Genomic DNA, 24,594 nt, shown 5'->3' with positions numbered 1-24,594 from the left:
ACTTTGTATTCTTACATACATAAATTTAAATTTGCTTCCTCAATGCACGCCTCTAGAATGTTGGTGGAAGTTGGTAGGAATATGTAAGTACGGGCATGTACATCCATATAGTATGTATGTGGGTGTATGTATGTGTTTCCGCACACCTTGCTCGCTTGCCGCAAATTCATTAATCTAGTCTATTGCTGCTGCATTATGAATGAATTGGCTAAAGTTTATTGCCGCAACACTAATGGCCACACCATCGTTTGGCCATTTTGCAACAAGTTGCTATTTTATTAAGTTCACAAGTGTGGCTGTTATCCGGCATCTTAAAACTTCAATAAATTAATTTGATAACTTTGTAGGCTTCGGACTACATAAATATGTACGAGTATATGTATTGCCTTCGTTTGGAGTTAGCGTGAGAGTTAAGGGGCATTTTAAAATATGGATATCATGCCGGTATTTTTCTATAGAAAGGGTCTTCAATTGCATGGCACTTGCGAAGGTCTGATAATTTTTTATAGGACGTTATATATAGATATAAAATAAAGTTGCCTAAAGTTAGACACCGGTAAACTCTATGTTGTCGCCGTCCGATTGTGTAAACGGCGAGGAGAAGGTTTGCAGCTAGGCTAGAACATGAAAGAGGTTGCCACATGTTACAAAATTAATTTCAATTCAAATTCTTTCTTATGTTAAATAAATTATTTCCAAATGGGTATCAATCAAAATGCGTTGTGAAACTGCTTTGTTTCTAAATTAGATGAGGGAAGGTTGCCACCTGTTGACAAATTAAGTTCAATTCAAATTATATAACAAGTACAATGAATTATTCAAAATGGATATCAATCGAAATGGAATTTAAAATAATTTATTCCTAAACATCTCGCAGGAAAGTTGCCACCTGGTTTAAAAAAATTAGATTAACCTTGAGTTAGGGAAATTAGGTATCTAGTTACAATATATAGCACAATATGGGTATCAGGCGAAATAGGTGTAAGAAGATTGTATCTAGGTTTAAAATATGTTGAAGATGGTTGCCATCTATTCAAAAGCCGAAATTAATTAAATTATACACAGTTTAACAATCTATAGTATAACAATCGAAATGCTTTTGAAAATTCTAATTTTCTAAACTTCTTTTAAGAGGGTTGCCGCCCGTTTAAAAATTCAAATTAAACTGGAATTAAGCGAATTATGGCAATTTACAGTAGGTATTGCGATACAAAAAATATATGCCATTTAATAAATGCCATGTGGAAACAGACATAATGACTATTTTTATGAGCGCAATGGAACGGGTATTTTTTAATGCCCAACACTGTCACTAAAAATTTTGTCATTTATAGCCCAATTCTGTATCGATGACAAATATTTTTTACTGACAAATTTAAACTTTTCCATATGTTTTCCCATAAAAAAATGTAACTATAAGTAATCACTGATACAGAATAGAGCCGTTAATGCCTAGTGGAAATTCAGCACCAGGTAATTGAAATATGATTGTCAATGAATGAGGTTTTACATGGTTTTAGTTTCAAAATATTTTGATGAGGATTAAAGAAAGGAAAATGTAAAAATCTCCTATGTTCTTGTCTGAGCTTAAGTATGTTCATTTTTATTGAAATATATTACAGTTGAGATAACACACAGAAATCGCATACACTCAGCAAAGCGGGTGTGGGCAAACTAGTCATTTACATATAATAAATTTGGATATTCACCTCCAAGAAAATGTGTGATATTTTATGTGGCTGACAGTTATCCCAATTCTCCTAAAACTACTTGATAGTCAACAAAATACTGAAAAAGTTTGGTCTCTCTTTAGCTACTACTAGCCCACTGCAGAGATGGTGTTGTATGGTACCCAATCTCGCCAATGCAACTTCTTCAGTGGTCTCTGCAGTGTTTATTTCATCTAGATGGGTGTAGCCTTTTACTCTGGTACAAACCCCTCACTTTATCTAAATCATTTCATATTTTGCTGGAGACTTTTCCGATCAGAGGAATGATCATAAGTTCATGCAGGTGAGGTAGAATTCTATGGAACTTCTTAATGAAACTTATAAATTACAAGAACCTTCTTCGTCATTTGGATGCAACATGATTACAATTTTGTTCCCGAGAACTTTGTGATGTTTCGGTATCTGGATCAAAGTACTTAATACTTGCCTGATGCAATAATTCCGTGGTGTACATCTCGCCATCTTTTACAATACGCAAATTTACTTTGACAATTCGAGAGCTAACCGGTTAGCAAAAGCTAAGTCTAAACAATATGGGTTACCTTTGCATTTGCATTTTACGAAGAATACAGCTTACTGAGTCTTTCACCACTTTTCAATTGTTACCTCAGTCCCGTATCGCTCTAGAAATGCCTTTTCCTCGTCTGTTTGAGTGGCGTAAGATAGGCGATTTTGCAAAAACATCCACTATTACAGGCGATCCAAATGTGATCTTCCTTCTAATTTCGCTTGATCGAATTGCTTGAAATGGGACCGTTATTGCAGTATATACATAGTATACATATGTATGGGAAGAATTGAAACAGCCGGAAACATCAGGATATTCGGCTATTGTAGACATGTCGAAGCATGATGGAGGAGCTTCGTTCATAGAGATTCAGTTTGGCTCACACATTGTCTAAATCCATTGTGCTTTTGAATGAGATAACCAGCGTTATAGAAATTAACTAATATAGGTCCCAAAATAATGAGGCTATATGCAGTAGCTGACTGGTTGGCGAGAAAAGGCACGTTCAAACATGGCTACATTTACATTTTACAGTATGTAAGAGATCAAACAATTCTATTTGTGAATGCTGAAAACCCCTTTCTTTCTGTGGTCTCCGTATAATACGAAACAAATAAATGTGACGTGATATGCTCTTAAATTTACACAGAAAAGAAATGTCCTTCCTTATCAGGACTCTTCCGGGCCACACTGCCTGATTATTGCACTTGACAAAGAACTAGTAGGCGAAGAAGATATATCACAGATGGAAATAAGCTTGTCATATTTACATCCGTTCATTATGCGATGTCTTTATTTTGCGTAGGGAATTAATTTCATACCTGTATGTATGTATATCAGGGGTTAGATAAAGACCCAATGATCCGAGCTCAACATTTACATCCACATATCGACACCTGAGTGGAAGATCGCCCTATCTCGGCAGCCAGTTCGAAAACGTTCTTCCCCTCAGGTGTCGATATACAGATAAACGAATGGTGAACTTGGCTTTTGTTAATTAATACAGTATTCTAATTAAGTATGTACTTTGTGCATAGGTACATTCATGGAAGTGGAAGAAATACTTTTACCTGAAATGCTGAGGTTCTTGCCTGTCTTCACCGAAAACTAGCTAGCTAGCTAGCAACTTTCTTCATCAATTTACCAGAAACTACAGTCACTGGCAAACGTATTTTGACAATGATTTTCTACGATATGTATTCAAATTTTATGTATGGTAAATTTTTTCGTAGTAAATTTTTGCGTTAAGTTTTTATAAATAAAGATCTCGTTGTACAAAAAAACAAAACAAGTAAATCAAAATTTTAAATTTTGAATAAATTTTCATCAAAGTTTCAATTTAAGTACAATAAAATGCGATTTTTAAGTAGCTGAAAAATTCTGTTGATTTTTGATTTTTTTTTTGCTGGCGGTTTTACGCATTTTTTCCAAATGTCTAACAAATTTTGATGAAATTTTCCTGAATTTTCTTCAATTTTGCCCAGAGTCTGAAATATTGAATTACGTGTTTTTTTTGTAGAATCAGCTCTATGTTGATTTTTGATTTTTTTTTTGCTGGCGGTTTTACGCATTTTTTCCAAATGTCTAACAAATTTTGATGAAATTTTCCTGAATTTTCTTCAATTTTGCCCACAGTCTGAAATATCGATTTACGTGTTTTTTTTGTAGAATCAGCTCTATGTTTTCCAAAAAAAAAAAAAACATTTGAAAATTTTACCATGCAAAACATTTTAAATATCGTAAAAAATAATCTATGCCGCAATACTTTTGCCAATGACTGTATGTATAAAAATCTTAAACAAGAATATAATTTTTCACCACTAGCTAGTAATTTTACAATACAAAGCACCGTTATGCAATTAAAATGCGACTACAACAAGAGAAGAACACAAATTAGAAGTAAAATATGACGCGTGCTGGGAAAATAAGAAAAGCCGCTTAGGTGCAGAGAAACAACAACATCGACATGGGCAATTATCTCTGCTGTGAAAAGCAAAATAGAAAGACGTGAATTGATATAGAGAGGAACATTAAATATTTTACAAGAATAAACACTCGTTTATATATACATATATATATAATGAATCACTTGGCTAATGGCACTTTTATCACGCTATATTGCGATAAGCATCTTGATAGGCGCGGAAAATGTTGCGTGAAAATTGTCAAGATGAGAATTTAGCGGAATCATTAAAAATAATCCCAGTAAAGATTTGTATAATAAATGTGAAAGTTTGTGCATGAGTGAGTGTGCGAGCATGTATGTATGTTAACTCTTCACTCTTTAACGGCTGGACGTATTTTAATGAAATTTAACACACCGCTAGGCTATAATCTGGATTAGCACATGGGATATTTTCCAAATTTTTTAATAGGTGAAATTAATCATATAATAAGTTAAATGAAATATTGAGATAAAAACTATTTATTTCAAAAAAAATTTTGAGGAAGGTTGCCACCTGTTCAAAAAATTAAAATTCTTTTTAAACAAGTTAAAACAAATATTTTGATACGAGTATCAAACGAGAGAGTTTTAAACCAGCTTTATTTCCAGAATATATTTTTGGAGAGGGGTGCCACCTTTTTAGAAATTCAAAATCAATTTAATTGACTAGTTAAATGAAACATTTTAATGTGGGTTTGACACCCATAGAGAGTCGGTTTATAACGGCTAAAATATTTTTGAAGAGCACTGCCACCAGGTTTAAAGTTTATTAAAAAAAAAAACATTACAATAGGCGGGTCAGACGAAAGAAAAACGGAAAGGCTTTCCATCTGTTCTAAAAGTCAAATTTAAATAAGTTAATCGAAATAAAAAAAAAAATACTTACTTACATTATCCTCCCTTCATTTGTTTTCTTCCAGGCTCACCGTGGCACGTTGAAATCATGTCTACACCCGGTCTAACAGCACTGGGCGAATCGACACGCCTTGTACCCGCCAATACGCCGGCGGTTTTTGAGATACTGCCGCCTCCTGGACAAAGCCTAAGCAAGGGCGAGTGCGTGGCTACAGTTTTGACGCCAACTAAGTCCAAACTGAATGCCAGAGTCACCCACGAGGCGGCAAATGGTGCTGCTCGCATCGAATTCGTGCCCACCGAAGTGGGTACACACATCATTGAGGCATCGATTAATGGCACAAAAATTGCCGGAGGCCCACTAATAGCCAAGGTCTACGATGCCAGTTTAATACAAGTGACCGATGTGAATGGCGGTGTTGTCGGGCAACCGTGTCAATTCCGTGTCGATGCAAGCGCTGCTGGCGAAGGTCAGCTAGAGATATCGATTAATGAAGGCGAAGTACCAAATCACGTCCAGGTAGTAGGCGGTGGACGTTGTTTGGTCTCCTTCACACCCGAACAGGCCAAGTCACATTTGATCGATATAAAATTTAATGGTGAAACTGTACGCGGTTGTCCATTCGTATGCGCAGTCGCAGATACTTCGCGCGTCATGTTGAATCTTTCAAATCTTGAATTGATAACCGTAAATCGGCCGGCGTCGTTTCATATCACCGTAAGTGGTGGTGGTGCTGCTGAGCTGGCCGTTAGCGTACGCGGTCCGCAAGGCGAGCTGCCCGTACGCGTCACTGGCGATATACATGCCGGCTTCACAGCCGAATTCACGCCCACTACAGTTGGTGGTCATTCGATAAATGTTGAGTATAATGGCTTCCCTGTGCAAGGTACGCCTTTCTTGGCGAAATCCTACGATGCAACTAAAGTGGCAGTGGGCAGCGTATCGCGTGGCACTGTCGGGCGATCAGTGCAATTTACAGTGGACGCTGGCGATGCGGGCGAGGGTAATTTGGAGATTACGATATCGGCAAAGGGTCAAAATATACCGACACAGGTGCATCCACAAGGCAGTGCAAGGTAATTATTTGGTTTTCTACCTCTTAACTTTTGGGGTTATATTAACCGGGCGGTCTCTTCCATTTTTACAGATTCTCCGTTTCGTTTGTGCCAACTGAGGCGTGTGAGCACACCATCAATGTCACTTTCAATAAAATGCCGGTGCCCGGCTGTCCGCTAACCGTGAACATTAGTGGCGGCATGTCTGGTCCGCAAGTGTCACTCGGTGGGCCCGGTCCGGTGCATCAGCCGAATTCTTTTGTTATCAATCACGCTGGCGGTCGCTTGGAAGACATCGAGGTCAATGTGGAAGGTATGTATGCGGTGAAGTTGTTGCACTCAGAAAGCTCCTCACCCCTTTTTTACATTCCCTATTTATTTGTGTGTTTGTGTATGTACTAATCCTGTTCACGTGAATCGTTCGCACATGTGTCCAATGTTTTCAATCACTCATTTAAATTGGAATATTTATTTGTATTATTTTTTTATTTTCTTAAGCCAAATTTTTTCACAACAAATCCAATATGAAAACTCACAGAGTCACGACTTTTATCAGCTAAGAAAATCTCAGATGGACTTGTCTGTCGAATCACGATATCACATACTCTCACGTGGCATGCAGTAAATAATTAATATTTGCACGTCTACTACGAAAAACAATCACTCAGGGTCTTTAATTTTAGTGATGAGTTTAACATTTTCTTTATGAATAACAACGTGCGATAGTAAATTTTACACACAAAAAAAATTAATCTATATATTTTTAGTTTTTCGTCAGGATTTTTTTAAATAGACTTTGAAATTGCAAAGCTATTTTTAGATAATTAAAAAAAATAATAATTTAAAAATTCAGAGAAATATGGAATTACTACATATATGTGGATCAAATTAAAGAGAAAATTTTGCAGAATTAAAAATATTATTTGTGCGTAAGAACGAATGGGCATTGAAAATTTGCATTTAAGAATTTCATGCTTGCATATCCTGGAAAATTTGCACTATTCATTTTTTTTTTTTTTTAATTTTAAGTTAGGGATTAATGCCATATTTCATTAGTAACCTCTTGCTAAATGACCATATCAAATTAGTACTATGTTAATAGGTATTTAAAAAATAAAAATAAATTTTTGTCTAAGGGAACTTTTCCTTCAGAGACGGTCACTAGGATCTGTGCCACCAGTCACAACTTTAAATATTTTGTAGTATGTCTATGGAGATTATTCCTGCCTAGCTTTCAGTGAAAACGAAATCGTATAGGATATATTTTGCGGCTGAGTTCACGGGGTCTTTCTGAGTTCCTCTTGGAAGGAGTTATGAATTTCTTTGATTGTCTCATTCCCTTTGACTTACGCCTGTGGGCAGAAATCTGAGAACTCCTAAGCAGTTCTGCAGTGTATCCTCTAGATGTACTACAGAAAGGCTCGTGACCGGGACCATGCATTCGCTTTTGGGCTTCACGCTTTGCGAGATAGTCAGCTCTTTCGTTGCCTTCAAACCCTTCATGCCCAGGGACCCACCACAGCCTAACTCTATTATGGGCTCCTAGGCTATTCAGAAGAGTTTTACAACTGTCTACAAGCCTTGATGTCATTCTAAATGAGTCTAAGGTCCTTAGTGCTGCCTGACTATCCGACAAACTATTTATTCTGGCCCCGTTTGTCCTTCTCCGAAGACATTCTCGAACACAAACTTCAATTGCGAAGACTTCCGCCTAGAATATGGTGGGATATGAGCCCATTGGCAACTTTTCTGGAACCTTGGTCCAATCACGCCTGCCTCAGTACTCCCGTCCTCCATCCTTGATCCATCGGAATACCATACTTGGGACCCTTTGTCAATCATAGATATTATTGCTTTGCAGCAGTCCCTTTCAGGAATTGTGACCTTGTAGGGCTTGTCAAAGGATAATTTCGATACCATGATATCAGTGAGCTTGATAGTGGGATCATCCAGAAAAGACTTGAGAACCTCCAAGTGACCCCAAAGATCTCCACTTTTCATGATGATTACATTGGGCAGCCGTACGGCGCTCCAGCAGGCCTCCTTTTCTATCAGAATAGCGCCTGCGCATGCGCAGAGCTCCTGTGATGGCCACACAGATCAAGCGGTGGCACCCGCACTTGCTTGCTTTGCTTTTGGCCGCCAGGCCAGTGCCGCATATGCGATAACAGGTTTCACGACCGTACTGAAAGACCAATATGTTAGTTTGGGTGATGTTTCCCAAGTTTTACCATGGAGTCTCTGGCAGGCATAAAACGCCCTTGTAGCCTTGTTGGTAACGTTACGGAGATGTGAGTTCCAATTGAGCCTTTTGTCCGGAGTTACCCCTAGATACTTCGCCTCTTCTGAGAACTCAATTTCTGTCCCTGCCCAGATGGGTTTAGTCAAGTTGACATTCCTCCTTTTGTTAATGGGACAACGGTGGACTTCTGCGGGTTTATTGACAATCCCTTTGAAACACACCAGTCTTCCGTTAATCTGAGCGCAGATTGCAATCTGGAACAAATTGTGTCCTCATGCCAGCCGACAACGTAGATGCCTAGTCATCTGCATATCCATATGCCGTGAATCCATTGCCATTTAGCTTTTCGAGGAGTTCGTCTATTATAGTTCTGGATTTAAATATGCTTATGATCCAGTCCGTTAGAAGGCCAGGAATATCCTTTCGCATCATAGCTGTCGATATTGCTTCATAAGACGTATTGTCGAAAGCACCTGATATGTCGAGGAATGCATACAAAGCTATCTGTTTATACCGCAATGCCTTTTCGATAACTTGAGTTCGGCTATGTATTGCAGTAATAGTAGATTTGCCTGCCCGATATGCGTGTTGACTCTGACATAGAGGCTTACTCCTCAGAAAGTTATTCCTTTCTTTCTCTCTCTCTCTCTCTGCTGCAGCAGGCATGCGTAAATGCCATCTGGACCAGGGGATTACTAGACAAATATCATTAAAAAAAATTTAAACTCGTTATCTACTGCAAACCTCTGGTATTTTTCTACGGAATAAAAGTATGTATACATATTATGCATTAGGCAGGCATGACAGGAGCAAAAAACTATAAAAAAAACATATTCTTCAGTTTCCTTTCTACTATCTAATTTTTTCCTTAAAAATAAACGCTCAAACTTTAACTCGCATGTTGTGAAATTAAGTTCAGTTATTTAAATTTCTCATCATAATTCATAAATGGCTTTGCTATAAACTTCACCGACACATAGCAAGGGTTCGAGGATCTATCAATATAAGCCTGCATGGAACATCTGCTACTTTTAACAAGCCAACATTTCTTTGTGAAAAATTCAAAATTTCTACATAACAGGGCATAGATATTTTGCAGTTAGTGGTTTATTACAACCAGAACAAAAACAATTTTTGCGTTGATTCGATGCGAAGAAAATAAATGCAATACAAAATTTTATGTTATGCCATTTAAATTTACCTTAATTTATTGGAGTCGTTTCATATATCGAATTGAAAGTAAACAATTACACAAATACATTCGGTTTCCATTCGACATCTCTAGCAGAAAAAACGCTGCTAGTTTATACTGAATGAGTTGGTTACAGTTAGCAGCTAAAAAGTCGGTGGCGTCGAGTGAACTACCCGAGCAGTCTTCAGCCACCGTTAGCTGTTTGTGGCGCCTTTGAATGATAAGTAAAGCACCAGCAGTATTTCTCTAACTAGGGGATATTACATTCCTATCTTTATCCAAACATTAATCAGTTTAAACAAATTCAACAAATTGCTTAGGTCAATCGAAAGAGACGTGCTTAAGTACCCAATACACGTACTATACATTATTATTCAATGTCGGCCCCTTTTTGTTTGTATATACTAATGTTTGTATGTTTGTATATGTTCAAATACACCAATTGAGATTTCTATGCTCAGTGTTCACACTTATTTATGCAAAATTATATATATATTTTATGTTTATTTATTTTAATAATTCTGATTTTTTTTTGTTATTATTTAAATATTGCCAATTTTTCGATTCTCACTTTTGATCTGTATTATATTTCAGGGCGGCGAAAACTATTGTACTAGACACTCTCTTTCTCCTTACTACATAAATACATATATTTACTACATATCACACTTACATATATGAAGTTATACTATACATATGTACCTACTAAGTGCACCATTTATACATACATATATACAACATGCAAATGTGTATGAATGTATCGAAATGTATATGAAACAATTTCGCACAAACAGGCTCCACTTAGTTGCACTCTACAACACTTGAACTCCCTATTTATTAATTTTCTCTAATTGCACTATAAATTAGACAAATTTAAATCTTTTAATACTTAGTATTGCATATTGGAATAAAATAATTTTTTTTGTATTTAGTCTTTTACTAACACGTCTATGCCTTTTTTTATACTGTCCCGAACGAAATTCTTACTTTTTATTTCCTTGTTCTTTTTTTATCTATTTTTATTACACAACTAAATTACAATAGCCTAAATACAGTTTACTATATTCGAACAGTTTACTATATACACGCACTATCTAATACAAATTTCTGTACTTTCATTTTTTACTAGTATAACGTATTGAATAAACGACTTTATTAATGTTATCCATTAAGGGAAAAATTATTTGCAAATAAAAACATACTCACAAATAAAAAAATAAAAAACTATTTGAGTTACACATTTTAAATCAATCATTCTCTCAGAAGTTGTAAGAGAAAAGGCTCTATCAAAGTATTGCGGGAGATATTTGAGTAGGCGGTGATGTCTTTACTTTTTCAATTGCTTTATACCTTTTTTCGGAAAAATATATACAGCATAAATTAACACGAACATCCAGAGATTTCCAAAAATAAGTCAAACTAAACACAATGAGGTAGTTTGAAATACCCAGACTCGCAGAATGACAAAGAAAATCATTAGCAGCACCCAGCTTCAGATAAACACACACACATACAGTCAACGTCAAAAATATGAATACCCTGACGTTTTGACGATTTTACTTGTTTATGTTTTCCGTGCCGAATTTTTCTTAGTTTTTTATAAAAAAAATATAGTTAGTTCTTTCAACAGCAAAAACCAGCAGAATAATTTTTTTTTTAATTTCACATAGAACTCGGGAAAATCTAAGAACTACCAAAAATTGTTCATACCTTCGATTCGATTTCTTAGAAAAATGTTTAGTACGCAGTTTTGTAGCCCATTAAATTTTAAAATTAATAAGCTGAAGGTTTCAAGTCTCTAAAGATTATCGTTGATTTTTGAGAATTTTTTTTTTGTCGAGGGTGTTGCGCATTTTCTTCCATATAAACATAGATTTTCTATGTACATTAGGGTGGTCCAAAATGCAGGTGAAAAAGTGAAGTCCGATTTCGAATGCTCGCACACCCTAGGATGTTCTATACCGAAAAAAGGTGCCCCTTCTTTGTTTCAAAATTAAAAAAATATTTAGAGGTCGCTCAAAGTATTCCATGTACATAAAACAAACAACAAAAACAATTTTTCATAGAAATGTAGTAGAATTATTGAAATATTTTACAATCGGAAAACTTTCTTCAGTAAGCTTTCAATAATAATACGCAATTATTTATTTTCGAATTTTTTAATACCAACTTTTTTTGTGGGTCTCCCATAAAAATAGTTAGTCTTAACAAATGGTTAAATAAACAAATGGGTATTATTATAGGAACTTTCCTGAAGGGAAGCAGAGTTTACCGATCAAAAAAATTTTATTTTTAAGAATTTTAGACCATTTCTACACATTTTTTTCTCTGAATATTTGTTAATTTTCAAAATGAAAAACAGAGTATAGAACAATCCTCGGGGTGAGAGCATTAAAATTTAGACTTTACTTTACCTTAACCACATACAGTATTGGTCATACCTATAGCACGCCATTTCAAAGTGATTTTTTTTGTCACATGTGCTTATTTATGTATGAACTGACCTCGAGCAAATTTCTAAAATTTAGAGATATTTTGCAAATTAAAAAACCGCGACTTTCCCAACCGTTGGCAGACCTCTAAAACACCGCCGATTTTAGATAAGGCATTCGTTTTGAAAATATATTTAAGCCAGGTTTTAGAAGTCACATTTTCCAAGCAAAAGTAACAAACACTGTGGATAATAAAAATTATAGTTTAAAAAAAACTAAAACCTCCCTATTATAATTGCCATTCGTACTGTCATCAGGTATGTAACTTGAGAATAGAAATCGCTGCATCTTTTGGCGCATCAATGTTACATAGTTACATCCCGAGTTAATAAAAGGAATGTAATAAAAAAAAACTGTGGTTTTAGTTCAATGCTTTTATTTCTGTGGACCCTTAAATCGAGTGCGTAGCGCATAATTGAGTATAGTCGATCAAAACTGTAGCTCCATACTCTGAAGATATTTATAAACTTCTATTTATCCAGAGTGAATCCTGTCACTACCAGAATATGCCTGTCTGGCGAAGAAAGCACGCATTTAATTGTTAAAAATCGAAAACCGGAAAATTTTAAAATGTATCCTTATGAATCCGGCAAACGGTAAGGCTACTTGTGTATATAAATAATGGAATAGAAAGTCTAGGGTAAAACTGTAGAAGAAAATAATACTGAATGGTAGAGAAAATTTGGAAAACTAGGTGGGGTCTTTTTCGAATTTTAGTTAAATTTCTTGCTATTTGTAAAAACGAATTACAACCTAAATAGCCCAATTAGAGCATAATGAAATATTTTGCTAAATTGAAAAATATTTCTTAATATGCGTTTCATAATTTTTATATTTGTAAATAATTCAACTATTTAGTTGTAAAATAATTATTAACATTCTTATTTAAATCCGTAAAAAAAACAAATGACTTTTTCTTAACTCTAGCTTGCCGATAACTTACTAACTAAATCTATAAGTTCTCCTAAATACGCTTGTACAAATCCTAACTTTCTTTAAATTAAAATAATTTGGCAGAAAATAGCTTTAAGTTAACACCGAAGTCCATTTTCATATTTACAAATATTTTTTTTTTTATAAAACTAATCAAGCTTTTTCCAAAATTTTTTCTCATTTATTCATTTTTAAACAAAACACTCACATGCTAAATCCCATAATAAAATAATAATCAACAAAAATGCTCCCAACTAACTCTGCAAATCCACAACTAAAACAAACGTATGCTTTTGCTAAACAAAATATAATTTACCCGTATTTTGCAAATTTCAACAAAAACCAAATTTTTACGACGTTAACTTTATACGCGCGCAACGCAACGCTTTGAAAAACAATCATACAAAAACAAAAAAAAAAATAAAAAAATGCAAACAATTAAAATATAAAAATAAAATAAAAACCAAAACCAAAACCAAAAAAACTTTTAATAAAAAATAAAAACTCAACAAAAAACCCCATTCAACAACTATAAAACCAATGTATCCTGACTTGCACATCAGGACCTGCCGGCCAGTCAGTGCCTGCACAGGTCCACCAAACCTCGGAGGGCATTTTCAAGGCTGAGTTCGTGCCACGCGTAGTCGGCGAACATCGTGTGAATGTCACCGTCAACGGTTTGTCCACCGCGGGTAGCCCCTATGCAGCTAAGGTAGGACCGCACAATTGTATCGCCTAATATACGAAAATGCTAAGACCAAAGACCAAAATAATTCAGTTCGAATAATTGAAATTCTACTATGAATTTAATTCAGACCATATCTACTTTTATGGTACCAAAAACACAACTGGATTGTTTTGGCCTACGGTCATTGAATTAAAGTCACTCTCATCTTAACTGCTATTTCCAATTTTCCCCCACCCACCATCCCTCTAGGTCTACGACGTGAATGCCATCAAAGTGAAGAATGTCAGCAATGGCACAGTCGGCAAGCCAGTCACCTTCCTTGTAGAGACGTCCCAAGCTGGCCCTGGCAATCTTGAGGTCACCGTGAATGGCGGACGTGTACCGACTTCGGCGCAAGCGCAAGGACAACACACCTACGCCATTAGTTTTACGCCGCGTGATGCACAAAATCACACAGTCGAATTGCGTTTCAACGGACAAGATGTACCCGGCTCGCCGTTTACTTGTCGCGTCTCGGCCGCTGCGCGTATACAATCGCCAGAAACCTTGGATAAGGTTAGCGTTGGACGGCTGTTTGAGTTTGCCGTGGAATCAGACGCGGAACCCATTGTCGAGGTACTTGGGCCGGCCAGGCGCAGCGTGCCTGTCAATATCGATCCATTGGATAGCATTGGTTATAATATCAAATTCGAGCCTGTCGAAGTGGGCGATCACTCGGTGGAAGTGCGCCTGCCTGGTGGCAGCCACGTAGAGGGTAGTCCCTTCTTGCTCAAAGCCTATTCGGCCGAGAAGGTTATTGTTACCGACATACGTCCCGGTGTGGTAGGCAAGAGCGTCAGTTTTGGCATTAATGCCAGTCAAGCTGGTGCGGGCAACTTGGAAATTATAGTGGCCGTTAATGGCAAAAACGTGCCGAACTATGTACAATCCGAAGGTAATGCGCGCTTCAAAGTTAATTTCAAACCCACGGAGGCAGCACCACACTCGCTTTCGGTGCGCTTCAACGGTCATCCCGTGCCCGGTTCACCATTCACTTGTCAGATTGCTTCTGCCCCGATGAGTTTACCACGCGCTTTAGCCAGCGGCGAAGGTCTGAAACAGGCAGCTATAAAAGTAGATAATACATTCGAGCTAGAGGGCTTCGAAGGCATTGAGCCGCAAGTGTTTGTTACCACGCCATCCGGCGACAATATTATTTGCCAGTTAACCCCACAAGGAGGCGACGCCTATACAGCTGCATTCCAACCCACAGTAGTGGGCCGACACTTGATAAGCGTAACAGCCAATGATAAGCACATTAATGGTTCGCCGTTTTCGTGCAATGTCTTCGATGTTTCACGCGTAAGCATCAGCGGCTTGGATCAGCAATATGGGCCAGCTGCATTGGGTGTGCCTGTAACTTTCAGCGTAGATGCCGCTGGTGCGGGCGAAGGCACCCTTGAGTTAGTTGTCTCCACAGACACGAGCACTGTAAAGGCGGAGGTTGTTGCATGCGCGCGTGGCCTCTATGACGTCACCTTCGTGCCGCAGACCACAGAACCACACTATGTGAATATCACATTCAATGAAGTGCCCGTCGACGGCAGTCCCTTCCGCGTAGATATACAACAAACTACCCAACACATACAGATTGGCAGCTTAGCGACCATCGACTTTCCAACAGATGATCAAATCGCCGAAATTGTGGGACCCGATCACAAGCCAGTACCATATACCATCACAAGGCAGACAGCCGAGTTCCGTACACACATGACCGGCAATTACTTGATACGTTTTATTGATCGCGACACACGTCAACACATAGGCACGCGCACACTGACCGTTTTCGATCCAGCGCTGGTGAAGATCACGGAAGTGGGTGAATCGGTTTGCCAGCGACCAGCCAGCATTTCAGTGTCGCTCAATGAAGCTGGACAAGGCGAACTATCGGCAATGGTCAAGTGTGGTGCTTCTGAAGTGCCACATTCCATACGCGGTCCGTCCAAGAACGGCATTTATGAGATTGTCTATCACCCAACGCGTGTAGCTCCACACAAGATAACTATACTGTTTAATGAAGTGCCGATCTCGTTGAAACCGCTTGAGATCAATGTGCTGCCAGCGAACGTTGGCAAGGAGATTAGTGTATCTGGATTGGGTTTGTATCAGTCGCGTGTTGGCAAGACTACGTCATTTGCCATTGATACGCTGAAGCGAGCAGCCCGCGAATTCGACGTAGTCGTTTCTGGGCCAGGTGGACAAGCACTACCTGTGCGCTGTTATCAAACCAAGAGCGGTCATCTGCAAGCTGAATTCACAATCAACAAGCCAGGACAAAGCATAATTGGTAAGTTGGTTTTCGAGTTATATTTCAAACTCACTTGTAAATGTTATATTTCGCAGAGGTTCTCCACCAATCGAAGCCACTACCAGGCAGTCCATTCACCTGCGAGGCCTTTGACACCAGTCGTGTTGTGGTTCAAGGTGTGCCCAAGGGCCAGTTAGCGTTGCATAGCCCCATCTGTTTCTCAGGTTGGTGGACCGCCCTTAACTTTAATTCGGTTTATTTCCAACCCTGCTTCCTCTCTCTCCATCAGTGCGCACCGAGAATGCCGGTATTGCTGAACTAGAGGCATTTGCCGTCTCTCCAACCAATCAAAATCTGCCCGTTCACATTACTGAACAGTCCGAGGGCATCTACAGCGTTGAATTCGTGCCATCACAACCAGGTGCTTACAAACTGACTATCATGTTTGGCGGCGAGACAGTACAGGGTTCGCCATTCACCTTCACCGCCTCGGCGACAGGCGTGAAAACAGATACACGCGCTGCCGGCAATGGACTCGAAGTTTGCCAGCGCAACAAAGAAGCCTCTTTCATTGTCTACTGTCCGATTGCGCCAAATGTGCAAATCGAACGGGTGGACGAGTTTGGCGAACGAATTGAACCGAAAATTAAGGTGAGAATTTGGTGCTTTGGTGCCCTGAATTATGGTTTAAAGTTTTTTTCCTCCCTTACAGGCTCTGGGCAACAACGAATGGCGCATTTCATACACTATTCTGTCCGTGGGTCATTACGAAATACGCGCTAGCTGCCCAAATCGTGGCAATTTACCGGGCTCTCCATGGAGTGTTTCCTGTGTGGAAACATCAAAGATCACACCTGTCGGCGGCTGGGGTACACTACTCGATCACGACGGCCGTCTCATCTTGCCGGCTCGTATAGTTTTCGATGTCGAGAATGCTGGCCCCGGCGAGTTGGCCTGCTCAATTGATGGCATTGAAATTCCTGTCGACAAATTAAATGATGGCAAAATGCGTATCTATATTACCGCTGACAATCTGGCACCAGGCGAGCACGATTTGGATCTCACTTGGAGTGGCCTAACCATTGTGCAATGTCCGCGCAGTGCTTTTGTGACCGGTCAACAAGCGGCCGATAAGGTGGTGCTTACGGGACGCGGTCTGGCTGCCGCACAAGCCGGCGAGGCGGCACATTTCACTATCGATGCCACAAATGCGCCCGCTGGGCGCCCGGAAGTCATATTGGTGCATCAAGACAACACTTCCGTGCCGGTGAGTTTGGCACAACCGCGACCAACAGAAAATATCTGGCTGGCCTCGTATACGCCGCAAAAGTCCTCCTCGGGACCGCTAACATTATCCGTGAAATGGAATGGTCGTCTAGTTAAAGGCTGCCCGCTCACAGTTGCTGTCGGTTCGTCGATGGATGCCTCGAAAGTAATTTGCTCAGGAGAGGGTCTACGTCATGGCATTGTTGGTAAAGACATTAAGTCTTGGATTGATACACGACGTGCCGGTCCCGGCGAATTGACCGCTCATTGCGCAGGTCCACGTAAAGTGGCCTATTGCGAATTGTATGATCATGGTGATGCTACGTTTACACTGAACATCAAGCCGCAGGAGCCCGGTAGACATTTGCTGACGATCAAATATGGCGGTCAAAATGTGCCAGGCTCGCCGTTTGCTCTAAAGGTCGCCGGAGCACCTGACGCTAGCAAGGTGAGCACACAGTGTTTATCTGTTTGTAAATGACATATTAATTTTTGCGTAGTCGCTTAGCAAAATTTCGATCTAGGGAGAATAGAGGAGAACTAGAAATTCTATCAATTTTTCTCAGGATTACTTTAGAGTATTCCTAGCAGCCGGTATTAAAAAACCATCTGGGAGATTTGCGTCTTATTTAATAGAGAAGTAGCACTCTTAAGGCTTCCAGTTAAATTACTTAGTCTGAGTAACTTATTGGCCATTAATATGATTTTGGGAGCCGGAAATATTGGCTTTCCTAAACTGGACCGAGCGCGAATCGAAGCAGGATGAATTAGCTGCTTGGTCTACCTAAGTTACGTCTTCCGATAAAGTAAAACCCTAGTCCTGGACTGCCCGATAAGTTCAAAGGGAATGTGGGAGGAGTTGTCTTATGTTAGTGCTACTTACTTGATAAGCGGTCAGCCGATCGCGTTTTTCACCAGCGACGTTTCTTATTGTTTGCCTTGAATGCTGCCAGTAAGCACCTGGACAACCTTTCAATGGCTCGTTACTTTGTTCATGTCGTGAATAGCGTCGTGGTGTGTTAAATAGGTCAAAGGACCAATCGAACAAGAGTAAAGCAGCCCGAAAGAGCGGTAAGGTAGCCATTTGCGTTCTAACACTGAGCATTTCTGTCATTTCCCGATACTATAATCGTCTGCGTTTGTAGCCAGTGAGACTCCCGTAGGTGGTTGTTCTGAAATATAGAAATGCAAGGAAAGCGGTGAGAGCCTTCAGAACTCCTTATCCATTTCTTCTTGCGTTTGGGTTCGAAAACTCACTTATGTATGTGGGAAGGAGAGATATCGGCCGGTATGACCGCTTTTTCAGAGAGGGACTTTTTTTGTGGACTTTCGCCTTTCCAGTTGTAATACGTCCCTTTTTTTGCTCTCAGGAATTATTTGCACAAAAGTCTTGAGACTGTATCCTGATTCTGCAACAATTTACCCTTTATCCAGATGGCTCTAAGTTAGACCTCCAGGTAGGAAGTGGGATATATTGACTTGAGCTCTTATCCAACCCCAGTTTTCGGTTTGCCGAAATTCTGGGCGGGTTTTCAAGCTTACAGCAATCAAGGAAGTTACGAGGTGACATACAGATTCCTCTTTTGATCTACATCCATGTGGTAGCCATCTTCTCTGTCAGTCAGAAAGCTATTAAAGCACAGGAATGTGTGCAAATCTCCGTTAAGGATGGTCATGGAGCGTAGATATACTCTAAATGATGAAAGCCAGACTTCGAGTACATGTTCCAGGCCACAAAGGAAAATCTAGAAGATATATGGAAGGAAACGTCCTTCAACGATCAGCTCAACGATCTCAGCAGATTATGGTTTGAAGACAACTTTATCGAACGGATTAAGATAATATTATCTGTTCAGCTAACTCGTACGATAACATAACATATCTATCTGGCCTAAACTAGATAGATGAATATCTAGTCCACTTTTTATTCGGGGTTATTAGAGGTCACTAATTGATGTGAATGCATGTCAACAGAAATAGTACACAGTCGAGTAGGTTCTGTCGGAGTTACCATAATGTAGAATAAATCGAAAGTGTAGAAAATTATCTAAGTATGCCAATGCAGATACGACTTTGTAACCTTCATCAGAACGAAGAATTGGTTCACTTCTAGGGAAACTAAGAATACAAAGAGGTTCTATGAGAGTTTCAAAGTAGGCGGGCTAATTTTTTCTCCTTTCGATGCTAGATCGGGGCAATCACGATAACTTAACCTACACTTGGGTACTTAGCCACAAGGCCGCATTAGGAAAAGGGTTGCGTGACAAACTTGCTAGGCTGAGAACAAGAGGAGCTCTGTGGCACAAATAAAGAAGGGCGCATATAACTTCGGATCTGATGAACCACTGAAACCAACAAAAAAAAAAAAAATCAACTTTCCCAGTAACATGTTTTTACAACTCTCCTCCGTCCACAGGTTCGCGTCTACGGCCCCGGCATTGAGCATGGCGTGCTGGCCACCTTCCAATCTCGTTTCATCTGCGATACGCGCGGCGCTGGCGCTGGTCAGCTAACAGTGCGTGTACGTGGTCCCAAGGGTGCCTTCCGCGTGGAAATGCAGCGTGAGAGTCAAAAGGATCGCACCATTTTGTGCAAGGTAAACAGAATCTCAACCCAACTTTATAAATAAATTTGTTACCTCTCCTCTTTCCAGTATGATCCCACAGAACCAGGCGACTACCGCGTCGAGGTTAAATGGGCTGGTGAATTTGTGCCAGGCTCACCATTCCCAGTTATGATATTCGACACTGAAGAAGAGTTACGCCGTTACTTGCAAGGTATATGAGGCCAGAGTAGTATTAGCACAATTATACTGCCCAGCCCTGCCCTCAGTCAATTAACCCAACATTCCCAACATCAGCAACAAAACCAACACCAACATCCACAAGCATCATTACAACAAATGCAACATAATACATTACCGGCATCACCGCAACAATATCATCGCTCCCAACAACAATTGCGTCTATCGCCAATGCTGGGCAGTCAGTTACTGAATCAGCATTACATAAGCAATCCCGATTTTATGTATGAAATGGGTTCGCGCAGTTGTTTGCGACGTCGCTGTCGACAGGATAGCAATTGTGTGTTGCTCTGACAATAAGTGCTCACATACATACATACTACTTAGTATCTACATATGCAATTATTTGGTTCCAATTTTTTTTTGTTTTTTGTTTTTTTTGAAGCATTGAACTGTTTATTCTAAAGTTGTTTAAACAGAAAAATTTTCAAGAGCAAATGAGCACAATGAGCATAATATGTACAATAACGGTTCACCAAGGTAACTCTGCGGCTACATACGATACTAACTACAAACTGGTCACACAAAGCGAAAACAAAAACGACAACGAAAACGAGAGAGGGCAGCTCACAGTAATCCGAAATAAAAGTGAGGCATTATTTTATTAATTTAATTTTTAAGAAAAATATACAAAAATATATACAAACATATGTACTTATAATAAAAAAAAATGTGCTTGCTTAGCAAAAGCGCAAAGAAAAACGACAATCCCCGCTTACAACGAAATCTTCCCCATTTGTTAGAAATGCAAAAACTAAATTTTTAAGATATAAAGCAGCCTAAATAAACCCAAATTTATTTACCTAGTTTATAATTATTTCCATTATGGAGTGAAAAAATACCCAAAAAAAAAATTCAATTTATATTTGTACTCAACTGCATAAAAATTTTGAACTTCAATTTTGGAATTTATATTTTTATGTGGCAAAGAGTTTAGGCTCGACAAATTTCTATCATGCGAAATTGTATCTTACTCCGTGTGTTCTGTGCTTTATTGCTAACACAAATACCAAGTAACGATTTATGTATTTTATGCAATAAATACTACTTTTTAATTATTTTACTTAATTAAAATGTTAACACAAATTTTTAAATATTTAGTAATAAAATATATTTTATCTATATGCAAGTTTTTTTTAATTAGTAAAACTTTTGAAAATATGGAATTTTCAATAAGCAGGTGGTGAGGCATCATAGTCAAACAACTTATAACGAATTTCAAGGACTCGACAACTTTAAAGCTACTATAAAGCTTACCACCCTACTTAATTAACCAGGTTTCTAATCCTTGGCAAATAAAATCCTTACGTAACTCTTTTTATAGAAAATTCCTTTTCTACTTTTGCAACCATTTTCTACAGTTATGCTACAAAAGTAGCAAAACAAAATCTCCCGGCACACAATTTCTACAAAGTCTTCAAAAAAATAATTTGCTCAATATGCCATAATTTGGAGTGTCCTTTTTTATTGCAGATAAAATTAGTCAATCCGCTTAGAGCGCCATCTGGCAGATAATAGTGCGCCACAGAAGCAAAGTTGCTAGCAGAGAATTTTAACGAAGCACCAAGTTGAGTAATATTACAAAAACTTACTTTGGCACTATTTGCAGTCAAACAACTGTCAAAATTAGGCTAACATAGGAAATAAGCTAATTCCGTTTTATTTGACCAAGATTTAGCTATTTGCTTGTGATGGTTGAATAAAACATGAATAATTATTAGTTGCCAAGTAAAGCAAGAACACCGAAGGATTCACCACTAACATTTTAGTCACCATATTTTATAGGGAAAAAGAAAACTGAAGGCATTTCTGCCATAGCAAAATTTTTGGCCAGAGCTATTCAGAGCAGGCTTCCAGACTGTTTGCGTTTATTCCGAATCTGAAATTATAATTAGTTAATTAACTTTTAATTTAATACGAAAAGTTCAGAAAGCATTTTAGATATTTTTACGAAGTCTATTACCTATTGTTTGACTTTCATATATGCGGCCACCGTGGCCGAGGAGTTAGAGATACATATTTACTAACCGTTTGTAGGACTAGTTGAGTAGGTTACAAAACTGCATACCCAAAAGGTTTCTAAAAATTCTGCATTTTCGTGAACTTTGCGTAAAGTTTTATGGCCTTATTCATAAAAAATAAAAAAAAGTGTATAAACTGAAAAATGTTATTTGGTTTATGTTATGCAACAGACTACACTAAATAAAACATATAAGCAAAGAAAATTGGGTTGCCAATGGAAGAAAAACTTTTAAAAAGTGTGTTTTTTTAAACAGTTTTCGATACTACGAATACTTTGCAGAGTATCAAGTAAAATCACTAAATAAGTTATCGAGTATTAAAGTACTAATTTTCATACCCTTAGTATCGATGCTTACTCAATATCGATAGTATCGTTCGAACCCTAGTTAAAACATCTAAAATTTTGATTAAAAATAGTTTGTATTTCTTGCATTTTCCCGAGTTCTGTTAAACTAAAAAAAAATAAAATAAAATTTTGAGATGGAAAACATAAATAAATAAAATCGTCAAAACGTCGGGGTATTCATATTACAGACGCTGACTGAATTTTGTTATAGTTATGATACTAACTAACGGAATTCGGCACGATTTGATTGCAGCCGAACATTCCCCAAATTGTTAAAAGAAACTAAGAGGTGCACCCTAATGCTTATATGAAGCACTTACCAACGACCAAAACCATACCAATAATGTGTTATACATGTCTCCAGTTCCGTTCTATGTTTTTCCACAGTTATTAGAGACACAAACCAGGCATGCTATAAAGGAAGCTGGCGCGTTGTCACCGCAAAATCGCATGCAATAAATGTTTAACTTAAAATAACTCCCATCAAAGTATGCAAAAAGCATGCAATAAAAATTGGCATAGAAGCGAGAAAACAAATTTTTCATGAAGTGCACTACATATGTATGAATAAATAGGTACCAATACCATAGGTAATCGTTCGATTTGAAGTGGCAGATCTAAGGTCCAAAGATGCATAAGTAGAATTTTCTATATTTTTGTGGTTTTTGCTAACAAATCGATTTTAAATAAATTTAATTATTTACTCAAGTCGAAAATCTTTTCATTATATAAAAGTATTTTCAATTGAACTTTTAGCTGTTACTTCCAATGTGGATTTGATTAACTTTTTTTAACGAAAGCTAATAAAATTTAATAGACCTGTTCGTCGCGATTTTTTATTTTTATTTGTACATATATATAAAATTTTTTAATGCAAAGTGAAGAGAAAGCAATAATTCCGAAGAAAATCTATTCTCCTGTTCTTGTTTATAATTTTTACATATTAAAAACTAATAAAATTGCAAAAGTGAAAGTTTAAATAAAAAAAAATGCATCAACTTTTCAAATCTTTCTTTCAGAATTTTTAGTAAATTGTGCATTACAATTCGCGTTGATTTTTAAAAATTTTTCTAAAACATCAAAAACCCTTTCGACTTTTGGTGAACATTTTTTTATAGCATTTATAATTTTTCTTGTGTAATTTTCTTGCATTTTGAGGTAATCCAATAATTCTTTTCAGCTATTATGTTATAATTATAAACAGGAACTGGGGAATCGATTTTCTGGAAAATTGCTATTTTCTATGCACTTTGCACTAAAAAACTGAATATAAAAAAATTTTAAATAAAAATCGATCTCTGCGGGTATCTTCTAAATTGTATTAATTATCTTTCATTTAAAAAAATATCTTTCATTTAAAAAAATATCTAATCGGTTGAAAAATTGTATCGAACTTCCAACAAAATTTTTACAGTGCCAGACATTCTTTCCACTGAAACATTTGGAAAAATCCGGAGCCATAGAATTTCATTCAAGCCAACATAAATTTAAATTTTCATTTATCCTGCCCCCCTCAGCGCGTATTAAAAAATCATCAAAACTTAGCTCATAATACATTTTTATGTGTAACTAGTGCAAACAACGTTCATTTCAACTGCAACTTTTTATAAAAGTCATTCCCCTCGGGCTTATGACCGCCGAGTGCTTTGGCTTCGCAGGATCACATGACACTGATTCGCATTACAATGATGCGAAGAAGAGGGAGAGTGAAACAAAAGAAAAAAGCAAAAAGTTGGCGAAAAAGATTGTTTGCGTGCTCATTATAATAATTTCGGGTGGAACAACAAATTTGTTATGCAACTGAAAAAATAAAAATAAAAAATATGTACGCGTAATCTATGCGTTGCAATCAGCTATGGCCTGGTGGCACAAACCAAGAAGCATTTTGAATAAATGCTGCTGTGGCAGTAGCAACGATTGTGTGCACAGCATACAGGAGCCAACCAACAACCAACAACCGGCAACCGGCGGCAACTAGCAGCAGGACTCCTGCACGGCTGCATCAGCAAGGCGGCCAGTGCAAGCGGCGCGCCGCGCCGCGTCTGTTGCCATGCCGCCGCCACGCAAAAGTGAACAGGCGGCGAAGGCGCTACTACCAAGCAGACATCCTTTTAGCCACGTTTTCACAACTCGCTCGCTTGATTCAATTTTTTCAATTGTATTTTCGGTTTCGTTTTTTTTTTGTTTCCTCTGCTTTTCGATTTACTTGGTTGCCGCAAAGCCGGGCGC

The 24,594-nt window shown here is 38.0% G+C and overlaps 1 protein-coding gene across 9 annotated transcripts in view; it reads left to right on the top strand.

Annotated features, from left to right (window-relative positions):
- The window catches only part of jbug (filamin-type immunoglobulin domains fbug), a 126,284-nt gene extending 105,433 nt beyond the window's left edge, over positions 1-20,851 (top strand). For 7 of the 9 annotated variants that reach the window (XM_017626359.1, XM_017625679.1, XM_017624290.1 and 4 more), the window contains 9 exons: positions 5,104-6,115; positions 6,187-6,407; positions 13,517-13,665; positions 13,891-15,967; positions 16,024-16,152; positions 16,218-16,579; positions 16,641-17,642; positions 19,611-19,790; positions 19,848-20,851. In XM_017626359.1, the coding sequence (XP_017481848.1) occupies positions 5,104-6,115; positions 6,187-6,407; positions 13,517-13,665; positions 13,891-15,967; positions 16,024-16,152; positions 16,218-16,579; positions 16,641-17,642; positions 19,611-19,790; positions 19,848-19,979 (5,264 nt within the window). In that variant the 3' untranslated portion in view covers positions 19,980-20,851. Of the gene's footprint in view, positions 1-4,077; positions 4,246-5,103; positions 6,116-6,186; positions 6,408-10,122; positions 10,746-13,516; positions 13,666-13,890; positions 15,968-16,023; positions 16,153-16,217; positions 16,580-16,640; positions 17,643-19,610; positions 19,791-19,847 lie in introns of those variants that run through there. The other 2 variants (XM_017629122.1, XM_017629808.1) reach the window with 2 other exon arrangements.
- Positions 20,852-24,594: the final 3,743 nt, after the last annotated feature.

Source organism: Rhagoletis zephyria, unplaced genomic scaffold (assembly GCF_001687245.7).
Source record: "Rhagoletis zephyria isolate East Lansing unplaced genomic scaffold, Rhagoletis_zephyria_1.1 Rzeph_scaffold_00001, whole genome shotgun sequence".
NCBI lineage: Eukaryota > Metazoa > Arthropoda > Insecta > Diptera > Tephritidae > Rhagoletis > Rhagoletis zephyria.
The sequence above is the reverse complement of the archived record's forward strand: the minus strand, read 5'-3'. Positions and strand labels throughout refer to the sequence as shown.